Source organism: Mastigoproctus giganteus, chromosome 5 (genome assembly GCF_048544385.1).
Source record: "Mastigoproctus giganteus isolate SK-2022 chromosome 5, ASM4854438v1, whole genome shotgun sequence".
Taxonomy (NCBI): domain Eukaryota; kingdom Metazoa; phylum Arthropoda; class Arachnida; order Uropygi; family Thelyphonidae; genus Mastigoproctus; species Mastigoproctus giganteus.
The window spans coordinates 119,200,723-119,220,136 of NC_143579.1; the positions used below are offsets into that span (position 1 = coordinate 119,200,723).

The 19,414-nt window shown below is 35.5% G+C and overlaps 1 protein-coding gene across 2 annotated transcripts in view; it reads right to left on the reverse strand.

Annotated features, from left to right (window-relative positions):
- SMC3 (structural maintenance of chromosomes 3) overlaps positions 1–19,414 on the reverse strand; it is a 616,656-nt gene that overhangs the window by 399,460 nt on the left and 197,782 nt on the right. For both annotated transcript variants that reach the window (XM_090374164.1, XM_090374163.1), the window contains exon 12: positions 11,543–11,611. In XM_090374164.1, the coding sequence (XP_090230290.1) occupies positions 11,543–11,611 (69 nt within the window). The remainder of the gene's footprint in view (positions 1–11,542; positions 11,612–19,414) is intronic.

The following is a 19,414-nucleotide window of genomic DNA, read 5'->3' on the forward strand; positions in this document are numbered from 1 at the left end:
AAATCATTGAAAAACACACAACACAATGGGCCCAGCACCGAACCCTGGGGGCCTCCACTAATAACATTAGTCCATGTAGAGCAGTGTCCATTAATTAGCACTCTCTGCTGTCTCCCACTCAACCATCCCTTTATTCATTGCAGTAACTTGCCCTTAATGCTATATCGCTCCAATTTGTATAACAGTCATCCATGTGCAACAGTATCAAAAACTTTCCTGAAATCCTAGTACACAATATCAAAATTTATTTTTTACATCCAGTTCCCTTGTGACCACATCATAGTATCCAATCAAATTGATCAGACAAGAATTGTTTGTTGTTTGTTATTTGGTTTTTAGAAGCATTAGAAACTAAGGCCATATTGCTCCGGGGATATGCGGTGTTTATTCCCCGACCTTTCCGCATCCTCCGTATTTGGTGGGCACGGGCTCGAACCCCGATCTAATCAAGAAGCATGTGCTATGCTCTGCTGCTCCTGCCCACCTGGCAACGGAGGCGCCAGACAAGAATTCTCCTTAAAAAAAAAACCCATGCTGTGTTGTCTAGGTGATCCTGAATTACTTCTTTAACCAGTGACTCCATTATTTTCCCCAGAACAGAAGTTAAACTAACAGGGCTATAATTATTTGTGTCAACTTTGAATGCCCTCTGTGAATTGTGGATACATTTGGACATCTTCAGTTCATGGGACCTCATCTGAATCTAAGGATGCTCTCATAATTATGGCTAACAAGGGTTTGATTACTTCCCTCGCTACTTCCTTCAATATAACTGGATAGATTCCATCTGCACCAGATGCCTTTTGTGTGTGTGTGTGTGTGTGTGTGTGTGTGTGTGTGTGTGTGTGTGTGTGTGTGTGTGTGTGTGTGTGTGTGTGTGTGTGTTTAACTTCAACAATTTCTCCTCTACTTTGTTCTTCATTATTACAAAATTATTTAGTTCCCTGTTAGAGTTTAGTAAACTTCTGTCTTTGCCTTCCTTACAGAATTCCTCATCAGTGAATGTAAATGCAAAATACTCATTCAGTTTGTCAGCTATCTGAGCAGGATCATCAACAGTTGAACCATCAACATCACAGAGACCAATCTGATTCTTCCCCTTCCTTCTAGTGTTTACATAAGTAAAGAAGTCTTTGTTGTTTTTATTTGCATCCTTTGCCAAGGATTTCTCGTAATCAGCCATTTCTTGCATAACCTCCTTTGTGACTTTTTTACAGACTAGCTTATATGTACTATAGGCTTCTGTGTCACTTGATAATTTATAAGCATCCCACGCATTTTTCTACTTTGCCTCATTAGTTCATCTGGCATCCATTTAGGTCTAAATCTAGAACAGTATTTCTCAGTTGGTATGAAAAGCCTAGTAGCTTCCAAGATTGATTCCTTGAAGGTTTCCCACTTAGAATTTGCTGTTTTTAACATCATCAGTTGATCCCACTGTATAGAATTTAAAAACTCTCTGAGACCACTGTAGTCACCTTTACGAAAACAAAAACCCTCCCCCATTTTTTTTTTTTTTTTTGGTAGTTGTTGGCGCATCGGCTTCTGTGGCCATAATGCACCCCCAAAGGTTTTTGTAGTACTTTGATCCAAGCCCGAGGCGGGATTTGAACCTGCGACCTTTGGGTTGCCAGGCAGGCACTTTACCCACCAGGCTAGCTCCTCTCCTTTACTCTTGATGGTAGTTACATCTTTAAGTAAATCCCTCATCATACACTGTGATGACTGTCACCTAGTGGTTCCTTCTTTTGCAAATTCCAAATGCATGAATCATCACTGCTGATAATCAGATCAAGATTATTACTCCCTCTGGTTACCCCTCAAACATGTTGCTGTAGAAAACAATCCTCCAATAAATCAACAAAAGTCTTGCTAGCATGCGAGTGACCAATCCACACATTCCTGTCTGTACCTGGAAAGTTAAAATTCCCCATTATAAGACAATCAGATTTACTGTCCCACTCAATTTCTCGGTACAGCTGTTCATTGTACTCATCAGAGTCATTTATCCTATAACACACACCTAATCTCAACTTGGTTTTCCCAGTGTTTATGTCACACAAAGTGACTCAACTCTGTACTGTTCACCTAAGTCAACTGGATGCACTTCCTTATATTTTGTTTCTTAAATAACAGCATCACCCCCTCCTCCCCCTCTATCCTTTCTGAACATATTGTACTCCCAAAATTCCAATTCTGCATTCCTTATTTCTGTGTGACACCATGTCTCTGATATCCCAACAAGATCAACCTTTGATGTCGTCACTAGCATCTAAAATTCATCCAATTTATTTACTACACTCCCAGTTCTTGTTATTTGTTGCTTAGGAGCATTAACAACTAAGGCCATATTGCTCCGGGATATGCAGTGGTCATTCCCTGACGTTTCCGCATCCTCCGTATTTGGTGGTGACAGGCTCGAACCCCGGTCTAATCAAGAAGTGTGTGCTACGCACTGCTGCTCCTTCCCACCTGGCTACGGAGGTGCCCTACACTCCCAGCATTGGTGTACATACAAGTATACATGCACCTGTTCTTACTTTTAGTTACCCTAATACAACCCATGTATTTACTTGTTCCATGGCAACTCCTAACAGCCCTTGAAATCCCCAGCACCTCAGTTTCCAGGCTGCTATTCATTCCAATAGAAGCTGTGCAAGAATTACTTTCACCTCTCCTGTGGCTACCGTTAATCTATTAGTGTGTGAATTCCCCCAAGCTAGCAGTTTTCTGACCCACCTAACACTCCCTCGATAGCATCAGCAAATATTCTTGTACCCTTTCTATTTATGTGTATCCCATCCATGTAGAAGCAATCTCTCCTGTTAACAAGCACATACCATGCTGAGAAAAAATTCTACCCCATGAGCCCTGCACAATCTCTCCAGGACTGTATGATTGACAAGGCTCTCATCATATACTTCCCCCTATCATGACTGGCCAGAATTGCAGACACTTTCAAATTTAACCTTAACTCACGACTTTTTGTTTTCCAACGATGACCTTACTTGTTAAGGTCAATGTTGAAGGATGATATCTGCTCTACAACATCATCAACTTTTGCCCCCGATAGGCATAGCCTGGTGCTATTCCACCTATCCTTTTTGCACAATATATTTCCCGCCTCCCTGACAACAGAGTCACAGGCAATAACTAGCTCCTGTGCATTCTGCCCTGAACATTGCAGCTGTGTTGCCTGAGGCACAAGAGTGAACTCTGGGATTGTGGTGGGCAGCTGAGAGTTTGATGCCCCCCCCCCCATTTCAATTCCTTCGAGGGCATTTACCCTACTCTTCAAACTCTCACAGATGCCCATCAGAATGCTCAGTTATCACCTAATTTCTTGACACACTGCACCTAGCACAAACAAAGACATCCTCCTTGACTAGATCATTTCCTGTTCCAGAAAATCTGCAAACATTTCACAAGTTTCACATTTTTTTTAGGCTGTGATGCATTGGAGAATCGCCCCGTTCAGTTCTCCACCGATCCACAGCACTCCAGTTACTTTGTGCATGTTGCTATGCTGCTCTAGTCTGGGGCATGATTTCCACTTAAATACGATGAAATTAATTAATAAGATTGATAAACTGAATTGATTAATCTACAATACTATACTTGACTATACAATATTATACATACTAACCTAATGCAGTAATATTGCATTCCGCTATATAGTTTTACCTTATACCTTAGTTATCAAGTTCAAGATTTATGCTATACCATAACAATCACAATGTTAAATTAGTTAAATCCTTAGCTAAATACAAAATATATATGCCCAAAAGTGATTAAAACCTTCAAAATACTTATTTATAACAATTAAAACCCTACTATGCTTTTATGCTACTGCTTACGCTATGATGTTCCCGCCAAAAACACCAACACTATAGTGGTAAGAGTAGCGAGTTGTAACTTACAAATTCACTAGCTCAGTTTAAAAAGTATGCTAACAAATGCTACTAAGCCTATTTAATCTATTTGTAAAATGCAAATTAGTATTTTAACTAATCAATAATATGATAAAATTTCAAGGAAAATGTTTCCACTTGCAGCAGCTACAGAAGTCTACGACTTTGTAAGAGATGGATGATTAATTAACCTAACTGCCCTCTTTTGAATGGAGTCAAGAAGCCCATGAGAGATTTTGGGTGCCTGACCCCCATGAGAGGAAACCTCATCTTAAAAACTGCAATATTTGTGATGTGCTTATGCAAAGAGAGATTAGAAGTTAGCATATTCCCTAAAGGAAGTATGCAATCTTCTTTACAGATCTCATCGTCATCGAAGATGAGAATAAGAGCAGTAGACTCCCTTTTGCAGGATAAAAAACAGGACTGAGTTTTAGAAGGATTGATATAAACTAACTTTATCTTCACCCAACTGGAGAATTACCTAGGGATCAGGATTTCTGGAAATGGTTTCGGATATTACAGAAGAATATTTGCAAGAAAATTTGTTGACGCCATCGAGGCAGTGTTAGGTGGGTCAGAAAACTGCTAACTTTGGAGAATACACAGACCAATAGATCAACCATAACTGCAGAGTAGAGTTAAAAGTGATTCTTGCAATGCTTCTACTGGAACGAGCAGCAGTCTGGAAAGCAACGTGCTGGGAGTCATCGGGTAACAAGTAAATAGATGGGCTGTGTTAGGGTAACTAAGAGTGACTCAACATTGCAATGTTGAGTCAGTTTGGTGTGATATAAACACTGGGAAAGGAAAAATGGTAACAGGAGTGTGTTATAGGCCTAATGACTATGGTATCATTAGGCCTATAACACAACAAACAAGGGTACAGAGAAATAGAATAGAACTGTAAATTAGAATATCGTATAATTGGAGATTTTAACTTTCCAGATATTGACTGGAATTTGTGGATAGGTCAATCGCACACTAGCAAGACTTTTGTGGATTTATTGGATGATTGTTTTCTACAGCATGTTTGAGAGGCAACCAGAGGGAGTAATACTCTGGATTTGATTATCAGCAGTGATTATTCGTGCATTAAGAATCTACAGTTAGTTAAGAAAAGGATGATTTACCTCTATGATGTCTTGTAGAACACTTCTGTGCTGATACTCTCCGTTGTTGAATTAATCATGCAAATAATTTACATGAATTCCTCAAGATAGAATCAATGATCCAATGCACAATGGAACCAGTGGCACGCGGACCCCAAACCTGACACCAAAATTACATTGAATCACCAACCCAAATCTTTGACTGCAAGAAGACAATAAGACCATACTTTAAAGAGCATTTAAATTGTTTTCAACATAAGTTTTTATCATCCAGTTAGCATAAGCCAATATATCACCAGTAAATCAACATTAACAAAATCCACATTGGTGATCACTGATCGGATGGAAGGTTTTGGGATAGTTCAGTAGGTGGTTAATGAATTTCTCCATTAGTTTGGAAAAAGAGTAAATAAAGGCAATGGAATAATAACTGGATAGGAAAGAATTAGTCATCCTTTTTAGGAACTATCTGCTTATGAGAAAATTTCCAAGCAGAAGAAAAATCATTGGTGAAAGTATAAAAAGGCAACACTGAAGAGGAGCAAATTAATGAGCACAGGTACTGAGAACAAGTGGAGAAACATCATCAGAACCCTGATCTTTCTTGGTATCAAGATTTTTTCAAAATTCTTAAGCTCATGAACACTGGTAATGAGAACAAGTTGAGAAATGTCATCAGAATCTTGAGCTTCCTTGGTATCAAAGGTAGTTCAAAATTCTTCTGACATCATTTTGATAGAAGACCACAAAAGACGTTGGGTGGTGTGTAGTGGGAATGGTAGCAGGCATTTTACCAAAATTACCTATAAAAGAGAGTTAAGGGAAAAGTATGATGCCAGATGGCATTATCTTTAGCTGAGGATGCAATAGAACAATAAGGTTTTAACAGAGGTGGGAGATGCAGCCAACGGCTTTGGTAAGAGACCAGAATGCTCAACTAATGTTTCAACACAAAGCAAATTTTCTATTCTTAGTTCATTCAAAATATAGTTTGGATTGATTAATAACTGCTTTACAATTGTTGCAATCTTTAGTGTAGAAAGAAAATGAACCTGGAGATTTAGACATAAGCCATATATACAATACACAACATTGTCTTGAACTGTAGCACATTTATCGAAAAACCAAGGTTTAGATAAAGTATGAGATTTTAAGGTAGAGTATGAAATAAAAGATTTCATCCCTACAAAAGTAATTTCACTCACACGACCTGAACAAACATTGACATTATTATTATTATTATTATTCATATGGTGCAAGGAAGCCTGAGGCTTGTGCTGTACCAGCCAAAAAAAAATTTCGGAATTACACTGAGAGAGAGAGAGAGAATCACCAAGAAAGAGAAGAATGATGATATCCAGCTCAGGACCCTCACAAGAAAAAGAATAGAAATCTAACAGATCACCCCAATTCACATTCTTATAATGCCTGACAACGTGAGGCTGAGAATGTTCACAAGAGAAAGGCTCCACTGGGCAAGAAACTATTATGAAATTGTGATCGGAGACGCCTAAAAGCCCACTCATCTCAACTGTGTACTTGGAAGGTTTGTTGGTGAGAAAAACATTCAGGGCGTTAGATGTGTGGTTAGGATTGTCTGGTATTCTGGAAGGTAAATGAACAGTCTGTGAGAGGTCATTATTAATTGCAAAAGCCACAGCATCTCAAGCAGCTGGATCAGTGAGACTAGAAAATTGAAGCCAGCTGGAGCTGTGAAAATTTTCAACATCAAGGAAAATTAGCTCACTGCTAAGAAAGTAGACTTTCAGCAAGAGGAAATCAGAGAGTTCCAAGTGATTAGTGGAGCTGGGAGAACGATAGAGGCAGCAGATGAATTTGAAAGAATAGGGCAGAGAGATTTCAAGCCTGAGAAGATCAAAAAGAGGAGTTCCAAATTACTGTCTTTTGCAGGGAATACCAGAGCAGACATATCCACACAAGTATCAGCTTTGAAGTGAAAGGAACTGCACAGTGAATATTAGAGCAGCTGAGATGAGCAGTGGTTGAAGACTACTGATAATTGGAATTCTGTCAAAAAAAAAAAAAAAAGTTAAGTAGGGCTTGGCTGACTGTAAGTAGAAACAGAAATCACAAAGATTGAAAATGAGATCACATTTAGTTTATATCTTTTTGCACATAAGGTTGTTCTATTAGTTTGACTAATCATGGTTCATTCAACCAAATAAATTAAAAGTAGAGAGGGGGCCATGAATAAAGCAATGAAATTTTTGGATATGGTGTAATACGGCATACACACGAAATTAATATATATCCAACTCCTTGACAATGCCCATGCATACACGCTACTTGTACTTCTGCCAGTCACTATCTGGCTGGAGTAGAGGCAATGAGATTATACACTAGTTAATCTGGATGCTTCCTAGAGAGTTACAAGTAGGGTCAGTCTGGTGAACTCTCCGAACACCATTTTAGAGCTGTACCCTCAAAATGTAAGGAAGACTGGATCTTGCCATGATTCCCATCTATCTGCAGACACAAATGCACAATGACTGGTTTAGCCTCTTGGAAAAGGTAGTTAGCATGCCATGGACACGAAAACCAGCGAGTGGGTCACACTGTCTGACAGAAGGGCTGGAGTGAATGTTTACATCTGACATCTAGGCAGTGGTGAGCTGTGAATATTTTAACAATGGGCTTGCACTTTTGCTAACTTTTTGATGTGAAACATCTTTGTGGGGGGAGATACCTACTGAATAAATGTGATAGGTCATGTCATCTGCAGCGAAGTGACGTCATCCACGGCGCTTCCCACTCTCACACCACTAGTTGTGTGGAGCACTCACTAGTAGCATGATTAGAGCATGTGACGCATTTTTCGTGACCAGTACGATATCTGGAGTTCTAACTTTTTAAAATTTTTTAATGGTATGACATCACAATCATACTTCCTGCAGTTACTACTGCAGTAAGTATGACTGCAACAATACAGAGATTTGTCAACAATTTCTTTTTTGTCTCGCATTTTCGCATAAGCAGCTGTTCGGGGCATGTAACATTCTGTTAAGTGCCCCGAACAGCTACGTATGTCGTTCCAACTAAGGTCGGGTACCTCAATTGACGCTGTTTTCAGAGACATTTAGATACGTTGCAGTAGCAAGTATATGTCTCTTACTTTTGATACCATAAATCCATTGTATATTGTCTTCCAGAAATTATGGAAATTTGTGAATGATCAATAAAATATTTACAATACAAAAGCTCTTTTATTTCATAATCAGTATATACAAATCCAAATATCTAAAAGAAACACGAAGGAAGTTTCACATAAACCATCTACCGTGCGTGCTCGGCAGACGCACAACTTTTTTATTCTTTTTTTTTTTTTTCTACAAATAGGGAAATATAATGGATACATTTTTTTCATGATAAAATTTTAATATTGTGAATAAAAATATTTCTCGTATCACACATAAAAACTATCACAAAACATTCCACAATATAAAAAATATTACATAAAAATCAAACTATTCTAGAAAAGGTACACAAAAATCACAATTACATGAAAAAAAAATTATTACACAAATATTCAAGAAAAAATTATTCTGAAAATTGCCATATACAATTTACTTCTTTATTAATATTTGTTGTTGAGCTTTGCTCAATAGCTGAGCGATGATTACAGAGGAATGATTCGACATAAAGATCCAAATCAAATCGAAGCAATGGTTTTCCATTTAGATGTATGGTCATCATAATCTGCAACGTGTTTAATTGTCAACATTATTCATAGAGCTGAAAGCTCGCTCAGTTTCAGCACTGCTAACCGCAATAGTTAGAAAGATATTTCTGGCTTTCTTAATTGAAATGGGAATTTCACTCGATTTTAAAGAGAAACTGTCTTCGACAAAATTTCTAAAATCATTAATTTTTATTTCATATTTTATCAGAAAAAAAATTTCTTATTCGGTTTTCACCATCTTGCCGCCGAAACAAACGTTCTTTCATATTCCACGATTTCCAGTAGCATATGTTTAAAATTTATTTCAATGGTATGATTATTTTCTTTATTTAATTTAAAATCACTCTGTTGCATTAATAATTTATCTTTTAAGAATAAAACAATGCATTTAATAACCTGTCACGGGGTAATTTTTTAAATGTGTTCTTACTTTCGATTCCTTCAAATTCTTTCCACTTCAACATGCTCTCAAATTTAGCTTCATAATTTCCTTCAGAATTTTTCAAATTATCAATAGCATTGATAGTTCGAATAATTAATTTATAAGCTTTTACCATAGTGAATCTGTAAAGCTTCTGAAAGGTAAGAGAGCTCCTGCAGGATGTCGGTCATTATGCTAAATGGCTAAGAAATTCCAGATTTAAAAGTTGATTTAATAATCCGGAATATTTAACTTCTGATTCAAAATGTTTGCACAATGCAGGATAATTCCCTTAACCCGTAATTGCCCTCTGCAAGCTACTCATCATAGTCCGAACACATAACCGATCTTTATAGTTTCCACATCAAGTTCTTTAGCAATCATCCTTAATTCGTGCTGGTTTTTTGGAGATTGGTGATATAATGCATACAGTTTTTTTTTTTTTTTTTTTAAATTATTGCCTGCATGCCATTATATTTTAGAACATTTTCTACACAGTGAAAGCCTCGACAAAATTTCAAAATCTGTCAACAGTTCATCTTCATAAATTTTATATAATATCTTAGTTGCTTCAATCCCCCCACTCCCCTCTACGTTGTTACTGTCACTAGTTCTTTGAATATTGTGCAAAATGTCGGAATCACACAGATATTCAGCTATTGTGACCATGTAAACATAGACAGGAGAAATTTACTGTAAGGCGTGGATCACTCACTTCTCCGAAAAACATATGGCATCTTGTGGAGTAAAGTGGAAAGACAACACAGGTTGACCAGAGGCTATAATCTGTGTCGAGAATCTTAATCCTCTGACTGGCTATGGAAAGCATATTGACTAGCACAACTTCTCGGTGTGTGCATAGGTTTTAGGGACACCACTAACATTGTGAAACGGTAATCCCTTTCACCCCTTGATTCTCGCTTTCTAATTGCCTAAAAACCAGAGGTGGGAACAGCGCACACAAAGTTGTCTCTCGTAATCCGTCGTCGTATGGAAATTTTCTTCGTTCAACGGAAACTATTTTAAATGTAATTACAAGGAATTTTAAAAAATTCGCTATAAAGAAGTTGGTCAAACAGAAGTCCGACTGTAATTAAATCAAAAATGAAGGTTTTAAAATACATAATTGATCAATTGTACCATTAAAATATTGGGGATAGGGATATCACTCACCCCACCACAGTTTCGGCTCTGGATACTCAATAACTGCATTCAGGATTTCATTTGTAAAATAAATTATTGTCTCAACAATGGGCTCGCAAATTTTCAAAAATAACAATGGGCTCTCACAAGCCCACTACAGCTCACCACTGCATCTAGGTAAAGATAAGGTGGGGAGGAGGGATCACATATGAAGTAATGAAATCGTTGAATACTGTGTACACACAGCAAGAATCAGTGTGTATGCTGCCCGCATACACACTACTCAGACTCCTTCCAGTTACTATCTGGCTGAATAGACGCAACAAGATTTACATTAGGTGGTTCTGATGCCTCTGTAAAGATATTAATAGGTTCGGCATGGTGGCCTGCAAACACCATTTCAGAGCAGTAACCTTGAAATGCAAGAAAGATTGGTTTGTGATACCCATCATACTTCAAAAGACATCAAAGATAACGCATTAAGGAACAGATTGGGGTTATCGCAGTTTGCTCTGGAGACTAAATGTGGGTTTCCCCACTTCAAGCTTCCAACAAGAAAATTAGTGGTGTTCCTCAGTTTGATAAGAGTCATCTAGCACCTTGTTCCAGGTGGTAGATGAGAGCATTTTGCATAACAATTCAAGTTCGAGGATCTTAAATCCTGTTATCAAGCTAATTTTGAAAGTTATTCATGTAACTAGGTGTTTATACTTCTTACATAATCTAACGAATAATTACAACATTATGTTCTTTCCAAATTACAATAAAATTATTTTTGTTAGTTTTATTGTAGTTAAAAATAGAAAACACACACACACACAAAAAAAAAAAAAAAAAAAAAACAACTTTGGGATTACTGAAACCATTCAAGAGGTACTGAAATGTTATTTCATCTGTTTATTTTATTCACCTAAATCTAATCCATGTGAGATGGGGCCTTAGCAGGCAAAAATCCTTTTATATAATTTTTCAAATTATGACAGACTGCCATTTAGCTTTATAGGTTTTTATTACATGTGGCATACGAAATTTCCTGTATAAGTAGCAAAAGAGAAATAATAATGAATACGTAGAAAGTTTAGAGAAACTTCTGTTAATGGTGTTTCATCTTATTTTTCGGTTAAGATAAATTTAGGGAATGGAAGGAATGGAGAAATTATTTTTTTTTTAAACAAGAAGTTTTAAAAAGAAATTAAATAAATTAGCCAATCTGAGTTTTCCATACCATTAAAAAAGTATCTATTCAGATACTTACATCAATTTTGCATTCCAACATTCCTTTCTTTTCTGCATCCCTCTGAAGGTCTTCTTGAAGACGTTCAATCTTGAATAAAAAAAGTAACAATAACATTACAGCCACTGAGGGCAGATTTTGATAAAAAATGAAATAATAGTAATAATAAAATTTTCTAACTACTTTTCTAAACAGTACTTAATACAATTGAAAAGCTATTATATTTTTTAGTATTAAGCAATTCTTCTAAGACTCTAGTGAAATTTTTTTGTAAAAAGTAGTTTTCCATAAGTATGTGGCCTCACAGCAATGAGGTTTCTGCTTGCAGTGGGCTCTGAAGTATCTTATCAAACTGAGGACCCCCCCCCCCCCCGATTGGAATTTTTAAGATTTTTGAAAATGAAAACTTTGTACATTTTTTTAAAAACACTAAATTCGACAATTATAATGTGTTGACAGGTTACTGTCTGTTGCAAGGATAGCAGGCATGGCTCAGCAAAAGTTAACCCATGCCACAAATAAAAATAATCAAGAAACGTATTATCTTTATTCCATTAAAATAAAAAATAAATTTATCTTTTGCTTTCAGAGGTGAAAAGATGAGATAAATACAAATGTATTCTTTCCATAGCTAATAGACAGTTTACATGCATTTGCTGGTAATAAAACAATATCACACAAAACATTCATTGTTCCTACTTAGCAATCCCCCCCCCCCTACATACACACATGGTGAAATGAAATTTATTACAATAAAACCACTTGTCAGGTCAATGTGCATTCATCTAAAAAATCAGAAAATTAAGTAAATTTTATTTAAGGTGCTATAAAGTGGATATTAAAAGATATCACTGACAGGCACAATGTATTGAGGTTGCACTGCATATATTGACAAATATATGAAATACTTAATGCTTATTGCAAAAAGTAGGGATATTTGAGAGAGAAAATTTTCAACCTCACACCCATACTGAAGTTATAATATATTTTATTATATACTATTTAACACTTATCTACACTTAATTTTTAGAATTTCATATGTACTGTATTTTTATTTTGTAAATGAACTATTTTAATTTTTATATTCTGCTGTTTAGTTGATTGATTTGATTATAGTAGTATTAAAATTTGTATTTTCTAACACTTTTTAGATAAAGTAATTAATATAAGACTTTTAATTATTTATTTCCCAAGTGTTCTAATTTCTGTTGCTAAGGACATGAAATCTAGAAAGCCTTCTGTTCCAAGCTTTCTGGATAAGGGATTCAGTACTGTATTTCAGATTTCAAATAAAATTATTAGATGCTCTATCCCCACCTGAGGTACTGTCTGTGAGTACAGTCAGTCCTCGTGTAACACGTGTTTACACTACATGAATTCGATCATACACGATTTATAAATAGGAGAACGATATCTTATATAACACGAACCAAATTCGCTTATGCACGATTCATCTTTGTGTTTACAAGAAATGGCAGAATCACCCGAACCGAACGCAACACGATAGGAATGAAGAGAAGTTTCTGAAAATGTATTTATGTTTTTTTATATCAGTGAAGGGGAAACACATTTCACCATAAAAACGTAAAAACCAACACAATTCCAGCTATCGGTATAATCGCAAATGCAATTATATCGAGTTTACTACCAGATTCCACTAGCAGAAACGCAACTGGAAATTGTTTTTATTGTTTTATGGTAGTAACCCCCAGAAATGTGCTTTAGTAAAATATGAGGTGTACCTCTGCCTTTATGGTGTTGTTTATTCAGTTGCTACACACGCGCAGCTTTGTTTATGTATATCAAGCGTGCCTCCTTGTTTTGTAATTGTGCTTCTTCCCTAAAAATGAGTAAAATACTTAAAAAGGTGTGAAAAGGAAGCGTCCTGGTGAAGACACTGCAGATTCAGAGAGAAAAAGAAAAGCAATATCGATAAACAGAGGCGGACTGGATCAAAAATTCTTACCCGGGAAAATTTATAGTCGCCTCATACTATGGTTTATGGCCAAAATCACTCCGGCCCACCGGGGTTTCCCCAGCAAGGCATATTTAGAGAAAAAATATGAAATTGTGAAACGCTTTGAGTGAAAGGAAAGACCATGTGATATTGCACGTGTTACAGACCTAAATAAGGCAACGCCAAGAATTACAAAGAATGCAGAGAAAATAAAAACAACTTTCATAGCAGGAACAACTCAAAGTGTAATTAAAATCCATTAGATTAAGACACAAAGAATTGGAAGAGATGGAACGGCTGTCATCTGTTTGGATAGAAAATCAAACAAAAAACAAGTTTGCTTACGATAGAAGCAAAAGCATTAGCAACATTTTATTACGTAATAGTTGTAAAAAAATACGTTTTTTATTATATTATAATAAATATTGTAAAAATTTATAGTATTATTTTTTATTACATATTTTAATCGTTATAAAATATGTAAGTATTTTATTAAGATTATTTATTGTGTTTGGTAATGTTTTGGTTACCAATGTGTTTCAATCTTGGGTGGTCGGTACCTAACCCTATTTTTCCCATAGGGCCTATTGTTTATATTGCACGATTTTGCATTGCACGAGGGTTTCTAGGAACACAACTATCATGCCATACGAGGCATGACTGTATTTCTATTCATACAGTTTTAATTCAGTTTTACAGCTCTGCTGGTCAGGAAGGTGGCCTATATATTAAGGCTCACTGGCACGGGCTACAGCAACTCCTTTAGGTTATTTTTTTCATTAATTCATTTCAGTTGGTGAGAGTATTGCAGTAAAGGAAGTATTTTATCGTTTTGCTGCTTTTCCAGGAGTTTTTCACTTCTGAAAATTCTCTTCCAATCTGTTATATGATTTATGTCCAAAAGCGCAAACTTAAAACCATCGTGCTGGCATTTTTTAGTTTTCCTTTGTTTTTCTAATCACTTTATTCGCCCTATATAAGGGTGGACTTTATTTATCTCCTTAAATTTTTTTGGATTTCCACCCCCGCATCCCCACTTCTCTATTTGGTTGGTAACTACAAGAATATATGATACAAGAAACCTACACAATATCAAAATTATTTTTTGCATCCAGTTTCTCTGTTACCACACCATAGTACGTAATCATATTGATCAGACAAGATCTCCCGTTAGCAAATCCATGCTGTGACTGTCACATAATTGCATTCCTGTCAAGATTTTCTAGCATTACATCTTTAACCACTGGCTACATTTTATCTTCGCTGGAACAGAAGTCAAGCTAACTAGTCTGTAATTACTAGCTTTACCCCTTCATTTCTCTTTAACAATAGGTGAGCCATATGCCTAACTCCACTCAGAGTGCCTCCCCTGACTCCAAGGGTGCTCATAACTATTGCCTAGGGTTTGCTTACCTCTTTTGTCACTTCCTTTCAGTAGATTCCAAGTGGCCATTTTTACTTTTAGCTTCAACAGTTTCTCTTATGCTTTCTTCTCAGTTATCAAAAAAAAAAAAAAAAAAAAACGTTTACCTTCCAGTTATAGCATGGTAAGTTTCTGGTATTCCCATCCCTAAAAGTTTATTCATGCATGAATTTACAGGGTGATTCAAAAGTTATGTACCATTATAAATACTGCATATTAATATTTTTTTGCTTCAGAACTAAAAAAAAATGACTGACAAATTATCTAAGGATGACAGAGTGAGCTTTTTATTATTGGGGTACAGGTATTACATACACCATTCAGTTGCCGAAGAATTTAACAGATCAAATCCACACTGGCCTTCAAGTCATTAATCAACCATTGGATGACTAATAAACTTTTAAATAAAGAAGTGTTGCTGGTTGTCCTCAAAGTGGGACACCAAGACATGTAACAGATGAAGAAACATCATTGATGGTATTGGAGCAGCTTGTAAACAGCCCAAAAAAATCAACGAGGAAGTTAAGTCAAGAAAAGGGGATTGGCCAAAGGTCAGTAGTGTGAATTCTTCGAAAAAATTATTTTCGTCCAAATAAAGCATTCGTTCAGGATTTGCATGGTGATGATGCACATTAACAACAACAACAGTTTTGTGAACTGATGTTGTAAAACAGAGATATATCGATCTTCTTCAGTGGTAAAGCAATATTTTAACGTCAACAGGCACAATTTTCATTACTGGCCACACAGTATCCTTAACTGGATGGAAGTGACTAATGTGCAAAATTACTCCTCCCAGGTTATGATGTGAGCTGTGATATGGGATGGTCAAATGATTGGTCCTTATTTTTTAGGCAACAACATTACTGGCAAAACATACTTAGATATGATAGAGAATACTTGATGGATTTTCTGGATGATGTTCCTTTTTACTTTAGCAATGGCCATATGGTAAATAAAATAATTAAATAAAATAAATAATTTTATTTTATTTAATTTTACAGGATGAAATTCAATAATTTCATCCGGCTGACCACTGAATTTCCCCAAACTGTCAGCCTTGTGTAGGTAACTTATTCGTGATTTATAATTCACTGGCTAAAATAAAACTTCCTGCAATCCACTCTAAACATCTCCTCTTCCCCCATAACTTGAATTTATGGCCCCTAATTCTAGAATCATTTGAAACCATGAAAATTTCATTATATTACATTTTAATTTTGTCTCTCAGAGCCTTAAACACCTCAATCAAGTCTCCTCTAAGGTACCTAGTTTCCAAGCTGTGCAACCCACATATACAAAGTCCTCCTTCATATGGACACCCATTTGCCAATCTCACCAGGCAGGTTACTCATCTTTGGGCCCTTCCAAGAAGTTTGATGTCTTTTTTTAGGTGTGGTGTCCATACTTGAACACACTGTTTCATGTATGGTCTAACAATAGCCTTATATAATGAGATTATGATTTCTTATCTCTACTAGCAAATGTTCAATAAATCATATACAGGATACTGTGGGCCTTCCTTGCAACCTGTCTACAGTACTCTGAGAACTTCATGTCTGACCGTATCATAACTCCCCAAGTCTTTTTCTTCCACTACTGACTTTAGTTAAACTCCACCAAGTGTATAAGTTATTTCGGGGTTGCTATTCCCTGGGTGTAAGACCTACCATTTTAGCATTAGTAGAGGCATATGCAGACTTATCTATGAGACTTTCCCATACAAGATGGGAAAGTCTCATATATGCAATAAGGCCATTAAGACAAGAAATTGGTGAAATTTATGATGCCCTTTTAGAAATAATGGAAGATAAGAATAAAGATGTTAGATCAAAACACCAGTAAAAATATTTAGCCTCGAAATTAAAATCATTTAAATTTATAGATTCAATAGAAATTTGGTACGAAATATTAAATAATGTGAATGCAGTAAGTAACACAATGCAAAATCCAAAACTGAATATAAATTCTTGGCTTGATCAATTAAATAATTTATCTAGTTACTTACAAAGCAAACAATCTGATAGGGGATTTTTAGTTTTTAAATGAATCAAAAGCCAAAATATTGGAAACCAAAACTAAATTTCCTGTTGTCTCTCTTATAAGTCGATGTAAAAAGAAAATTCAATTTGAATCATTTGATAATGAAAATTCAGATGAAGGCATAAACGATGCACAGTTAAATTTCAAAGTTAATTTTTATATTTCAATACTAGACAAAACAATAAATTCTCTTAAAGACAGGTTTGATTTATTAAGAACACAGTGATCATTTAAATTTTTTATATGACATACATAATTTAAAGTATGTAACCGATCAAGAAATTCTAAAATGTAAAGATTTGCAAAATAAATTAACAGACAATACCAAGAACGAAAAGGATATCGATACCGTTGACATGACCGATGAATTAAGTACTAAAAAATATTTTAAAACCAAATTTGAGAGTAACAGAAGTATTAGAGTATATTTTTGAAAATAATTTATGTGCCACTTTTCCAAACGTAGTGGTTGCTCTAAGAATACTTCTTACATTGCCAGTGAGTGTAGCTACTGGAGAAGAAAGATCATTTTCCAAATTAAAATTAATTAAAAATTATCTTTGTAGTACAATGTCCCAAGACAGATTGGATAATTTAGCACTAGTTTCGAAAGAACACAATTTAGCTGAAAGATTAGATATGCACGACATGATAAAAAAAAATTTCCAGGCCCGAAAAGTCCAATTTATTTAATATCTAGTCATTTTATTTCAATTTATTTATAAGTTAAACATGTAAGAACACATGAATTAAACTTTATACGTGTAATTATGTTTAGTTATAAATAAAGGTTATTATTAATATTATATATTTATATGTGCCTCCGTAGCCAGGTGGACAGGAGCAGTAGTGCGTAGCACACTCTTCTTGATTAGACCGGGGTTCCACCCCGTGACCACCAAATACGGAGGAAGCGGAAAGTCAGAGAATGCCCACTGCATATTCCCAGCCCAGATAAAGAGTGAGAGTTGGAGTCAGGAAGGGCATCCAGCCGTAAAAATTGCATGCCAAAACAATAAAAAAAAAAAAAAAAAACCGCTGGTCCCATATATAATGGGAAAAAGTGAGGACAAAAAAAAAATAATTAATATTACATATTTATGTATTTTTATAACAATTATTATTAATATCTGTGTTCACAATTTTTTTTTTTTTTCCCTTTTCAAAACAGTCATTATTTAAAACATATACACCTAATTCTGTTTTTGCACGAACTTTTTTTACACGAATTTGGTTTAACACGAATTCAAAATAAATATTTCATTCTCTTTTTACGCGAGTCATTTTGATTTAACACGATTTCTATGAATTTTTTTTTGCCTAAATTCTAAGAAAAATTTTTTTATTTGTGGCATATTAGTATCATTTCTATATTACACGAACCAATAGATTGGATAACAGCTAGTGTATGCGTTTTGAAACGTGTGCTTTTGCTTACCAATGTGTACATCTAGGTATCTATGAATCATCAACGTTTTTATTGAATTGGTGCACATCTACGGTATTCCTGCATTGTATCTTCGGCAGACATGTAGTAGTAAGCTCTATTTCAAAGTGAAAGAATCTTTAGTGAAATTTGTGCACATATAAATTTATTAATTTTGCCGATAGTCAATAAATTGTAAGTTTACAAAATTTTCATACCTTTTTTTATTAATTATAACTGAGATATTTTTCGGTAGCCCTTATATAATGTCGAATAATTCGCCTATTACCAAAATGAAAAGAAAAGCGATTTCTTTGGAACTTAAAATTCAAATTTTAGATCGTCTTGCAACTGGACAAGGGGCTACGTCTGTAGGAAAGCATTTTGGTGTACATGAAGCTACCGTAAGAACTATTAAGAAAAATGAAGCTGCAATTAGGAAGTCGGTATGTTCTGGAACAAAAGTAAGTGTTAATTCATCATCATATACAAGAGATATTGTCAAGGAAAAAATGGAAAAGGCCCTGGTAATATGGATAGAAGATCAGTCACAAAAAAGAGTACCAGTAGATGGAAATGCCATCAAGCAAACAGCACTAAGAATTTACAGACAGATTAAAGAAAAGGAGCCAAGCACTTCATCTCAGTTAAACAGAAAGTATGAATTTTCTGCGAGTACAGGTTGGATGACAGGGTTTCTTAAAAGGAATGCTCTTCATAATATAAAAATTAAAGGTGAAACTGCATCTGCAGATGAATCGGCTGCTAAAGTATTCCCGCAGGAACTTGCAAAAATTATTGAAGATGGAGGATACACTCCTGATGAAGTGTGGAATGCTGATGAAACTGGTTTCTTCTGGAAACGAATGCCGAACAGAACGTATGTAGCCAAATCGCAGAAAACTGCTGGTGGTTTTAAGGTAGCTAAGGATCGTGTGACCTTATTATTTTCCTCCAACGCTTCAGGAGATCGTATGTCGAAACCACTGCTGGTAAATCGAGCCCTAAACTCACGTTCAATGAAAGGTGTAGATATCAAAAAAC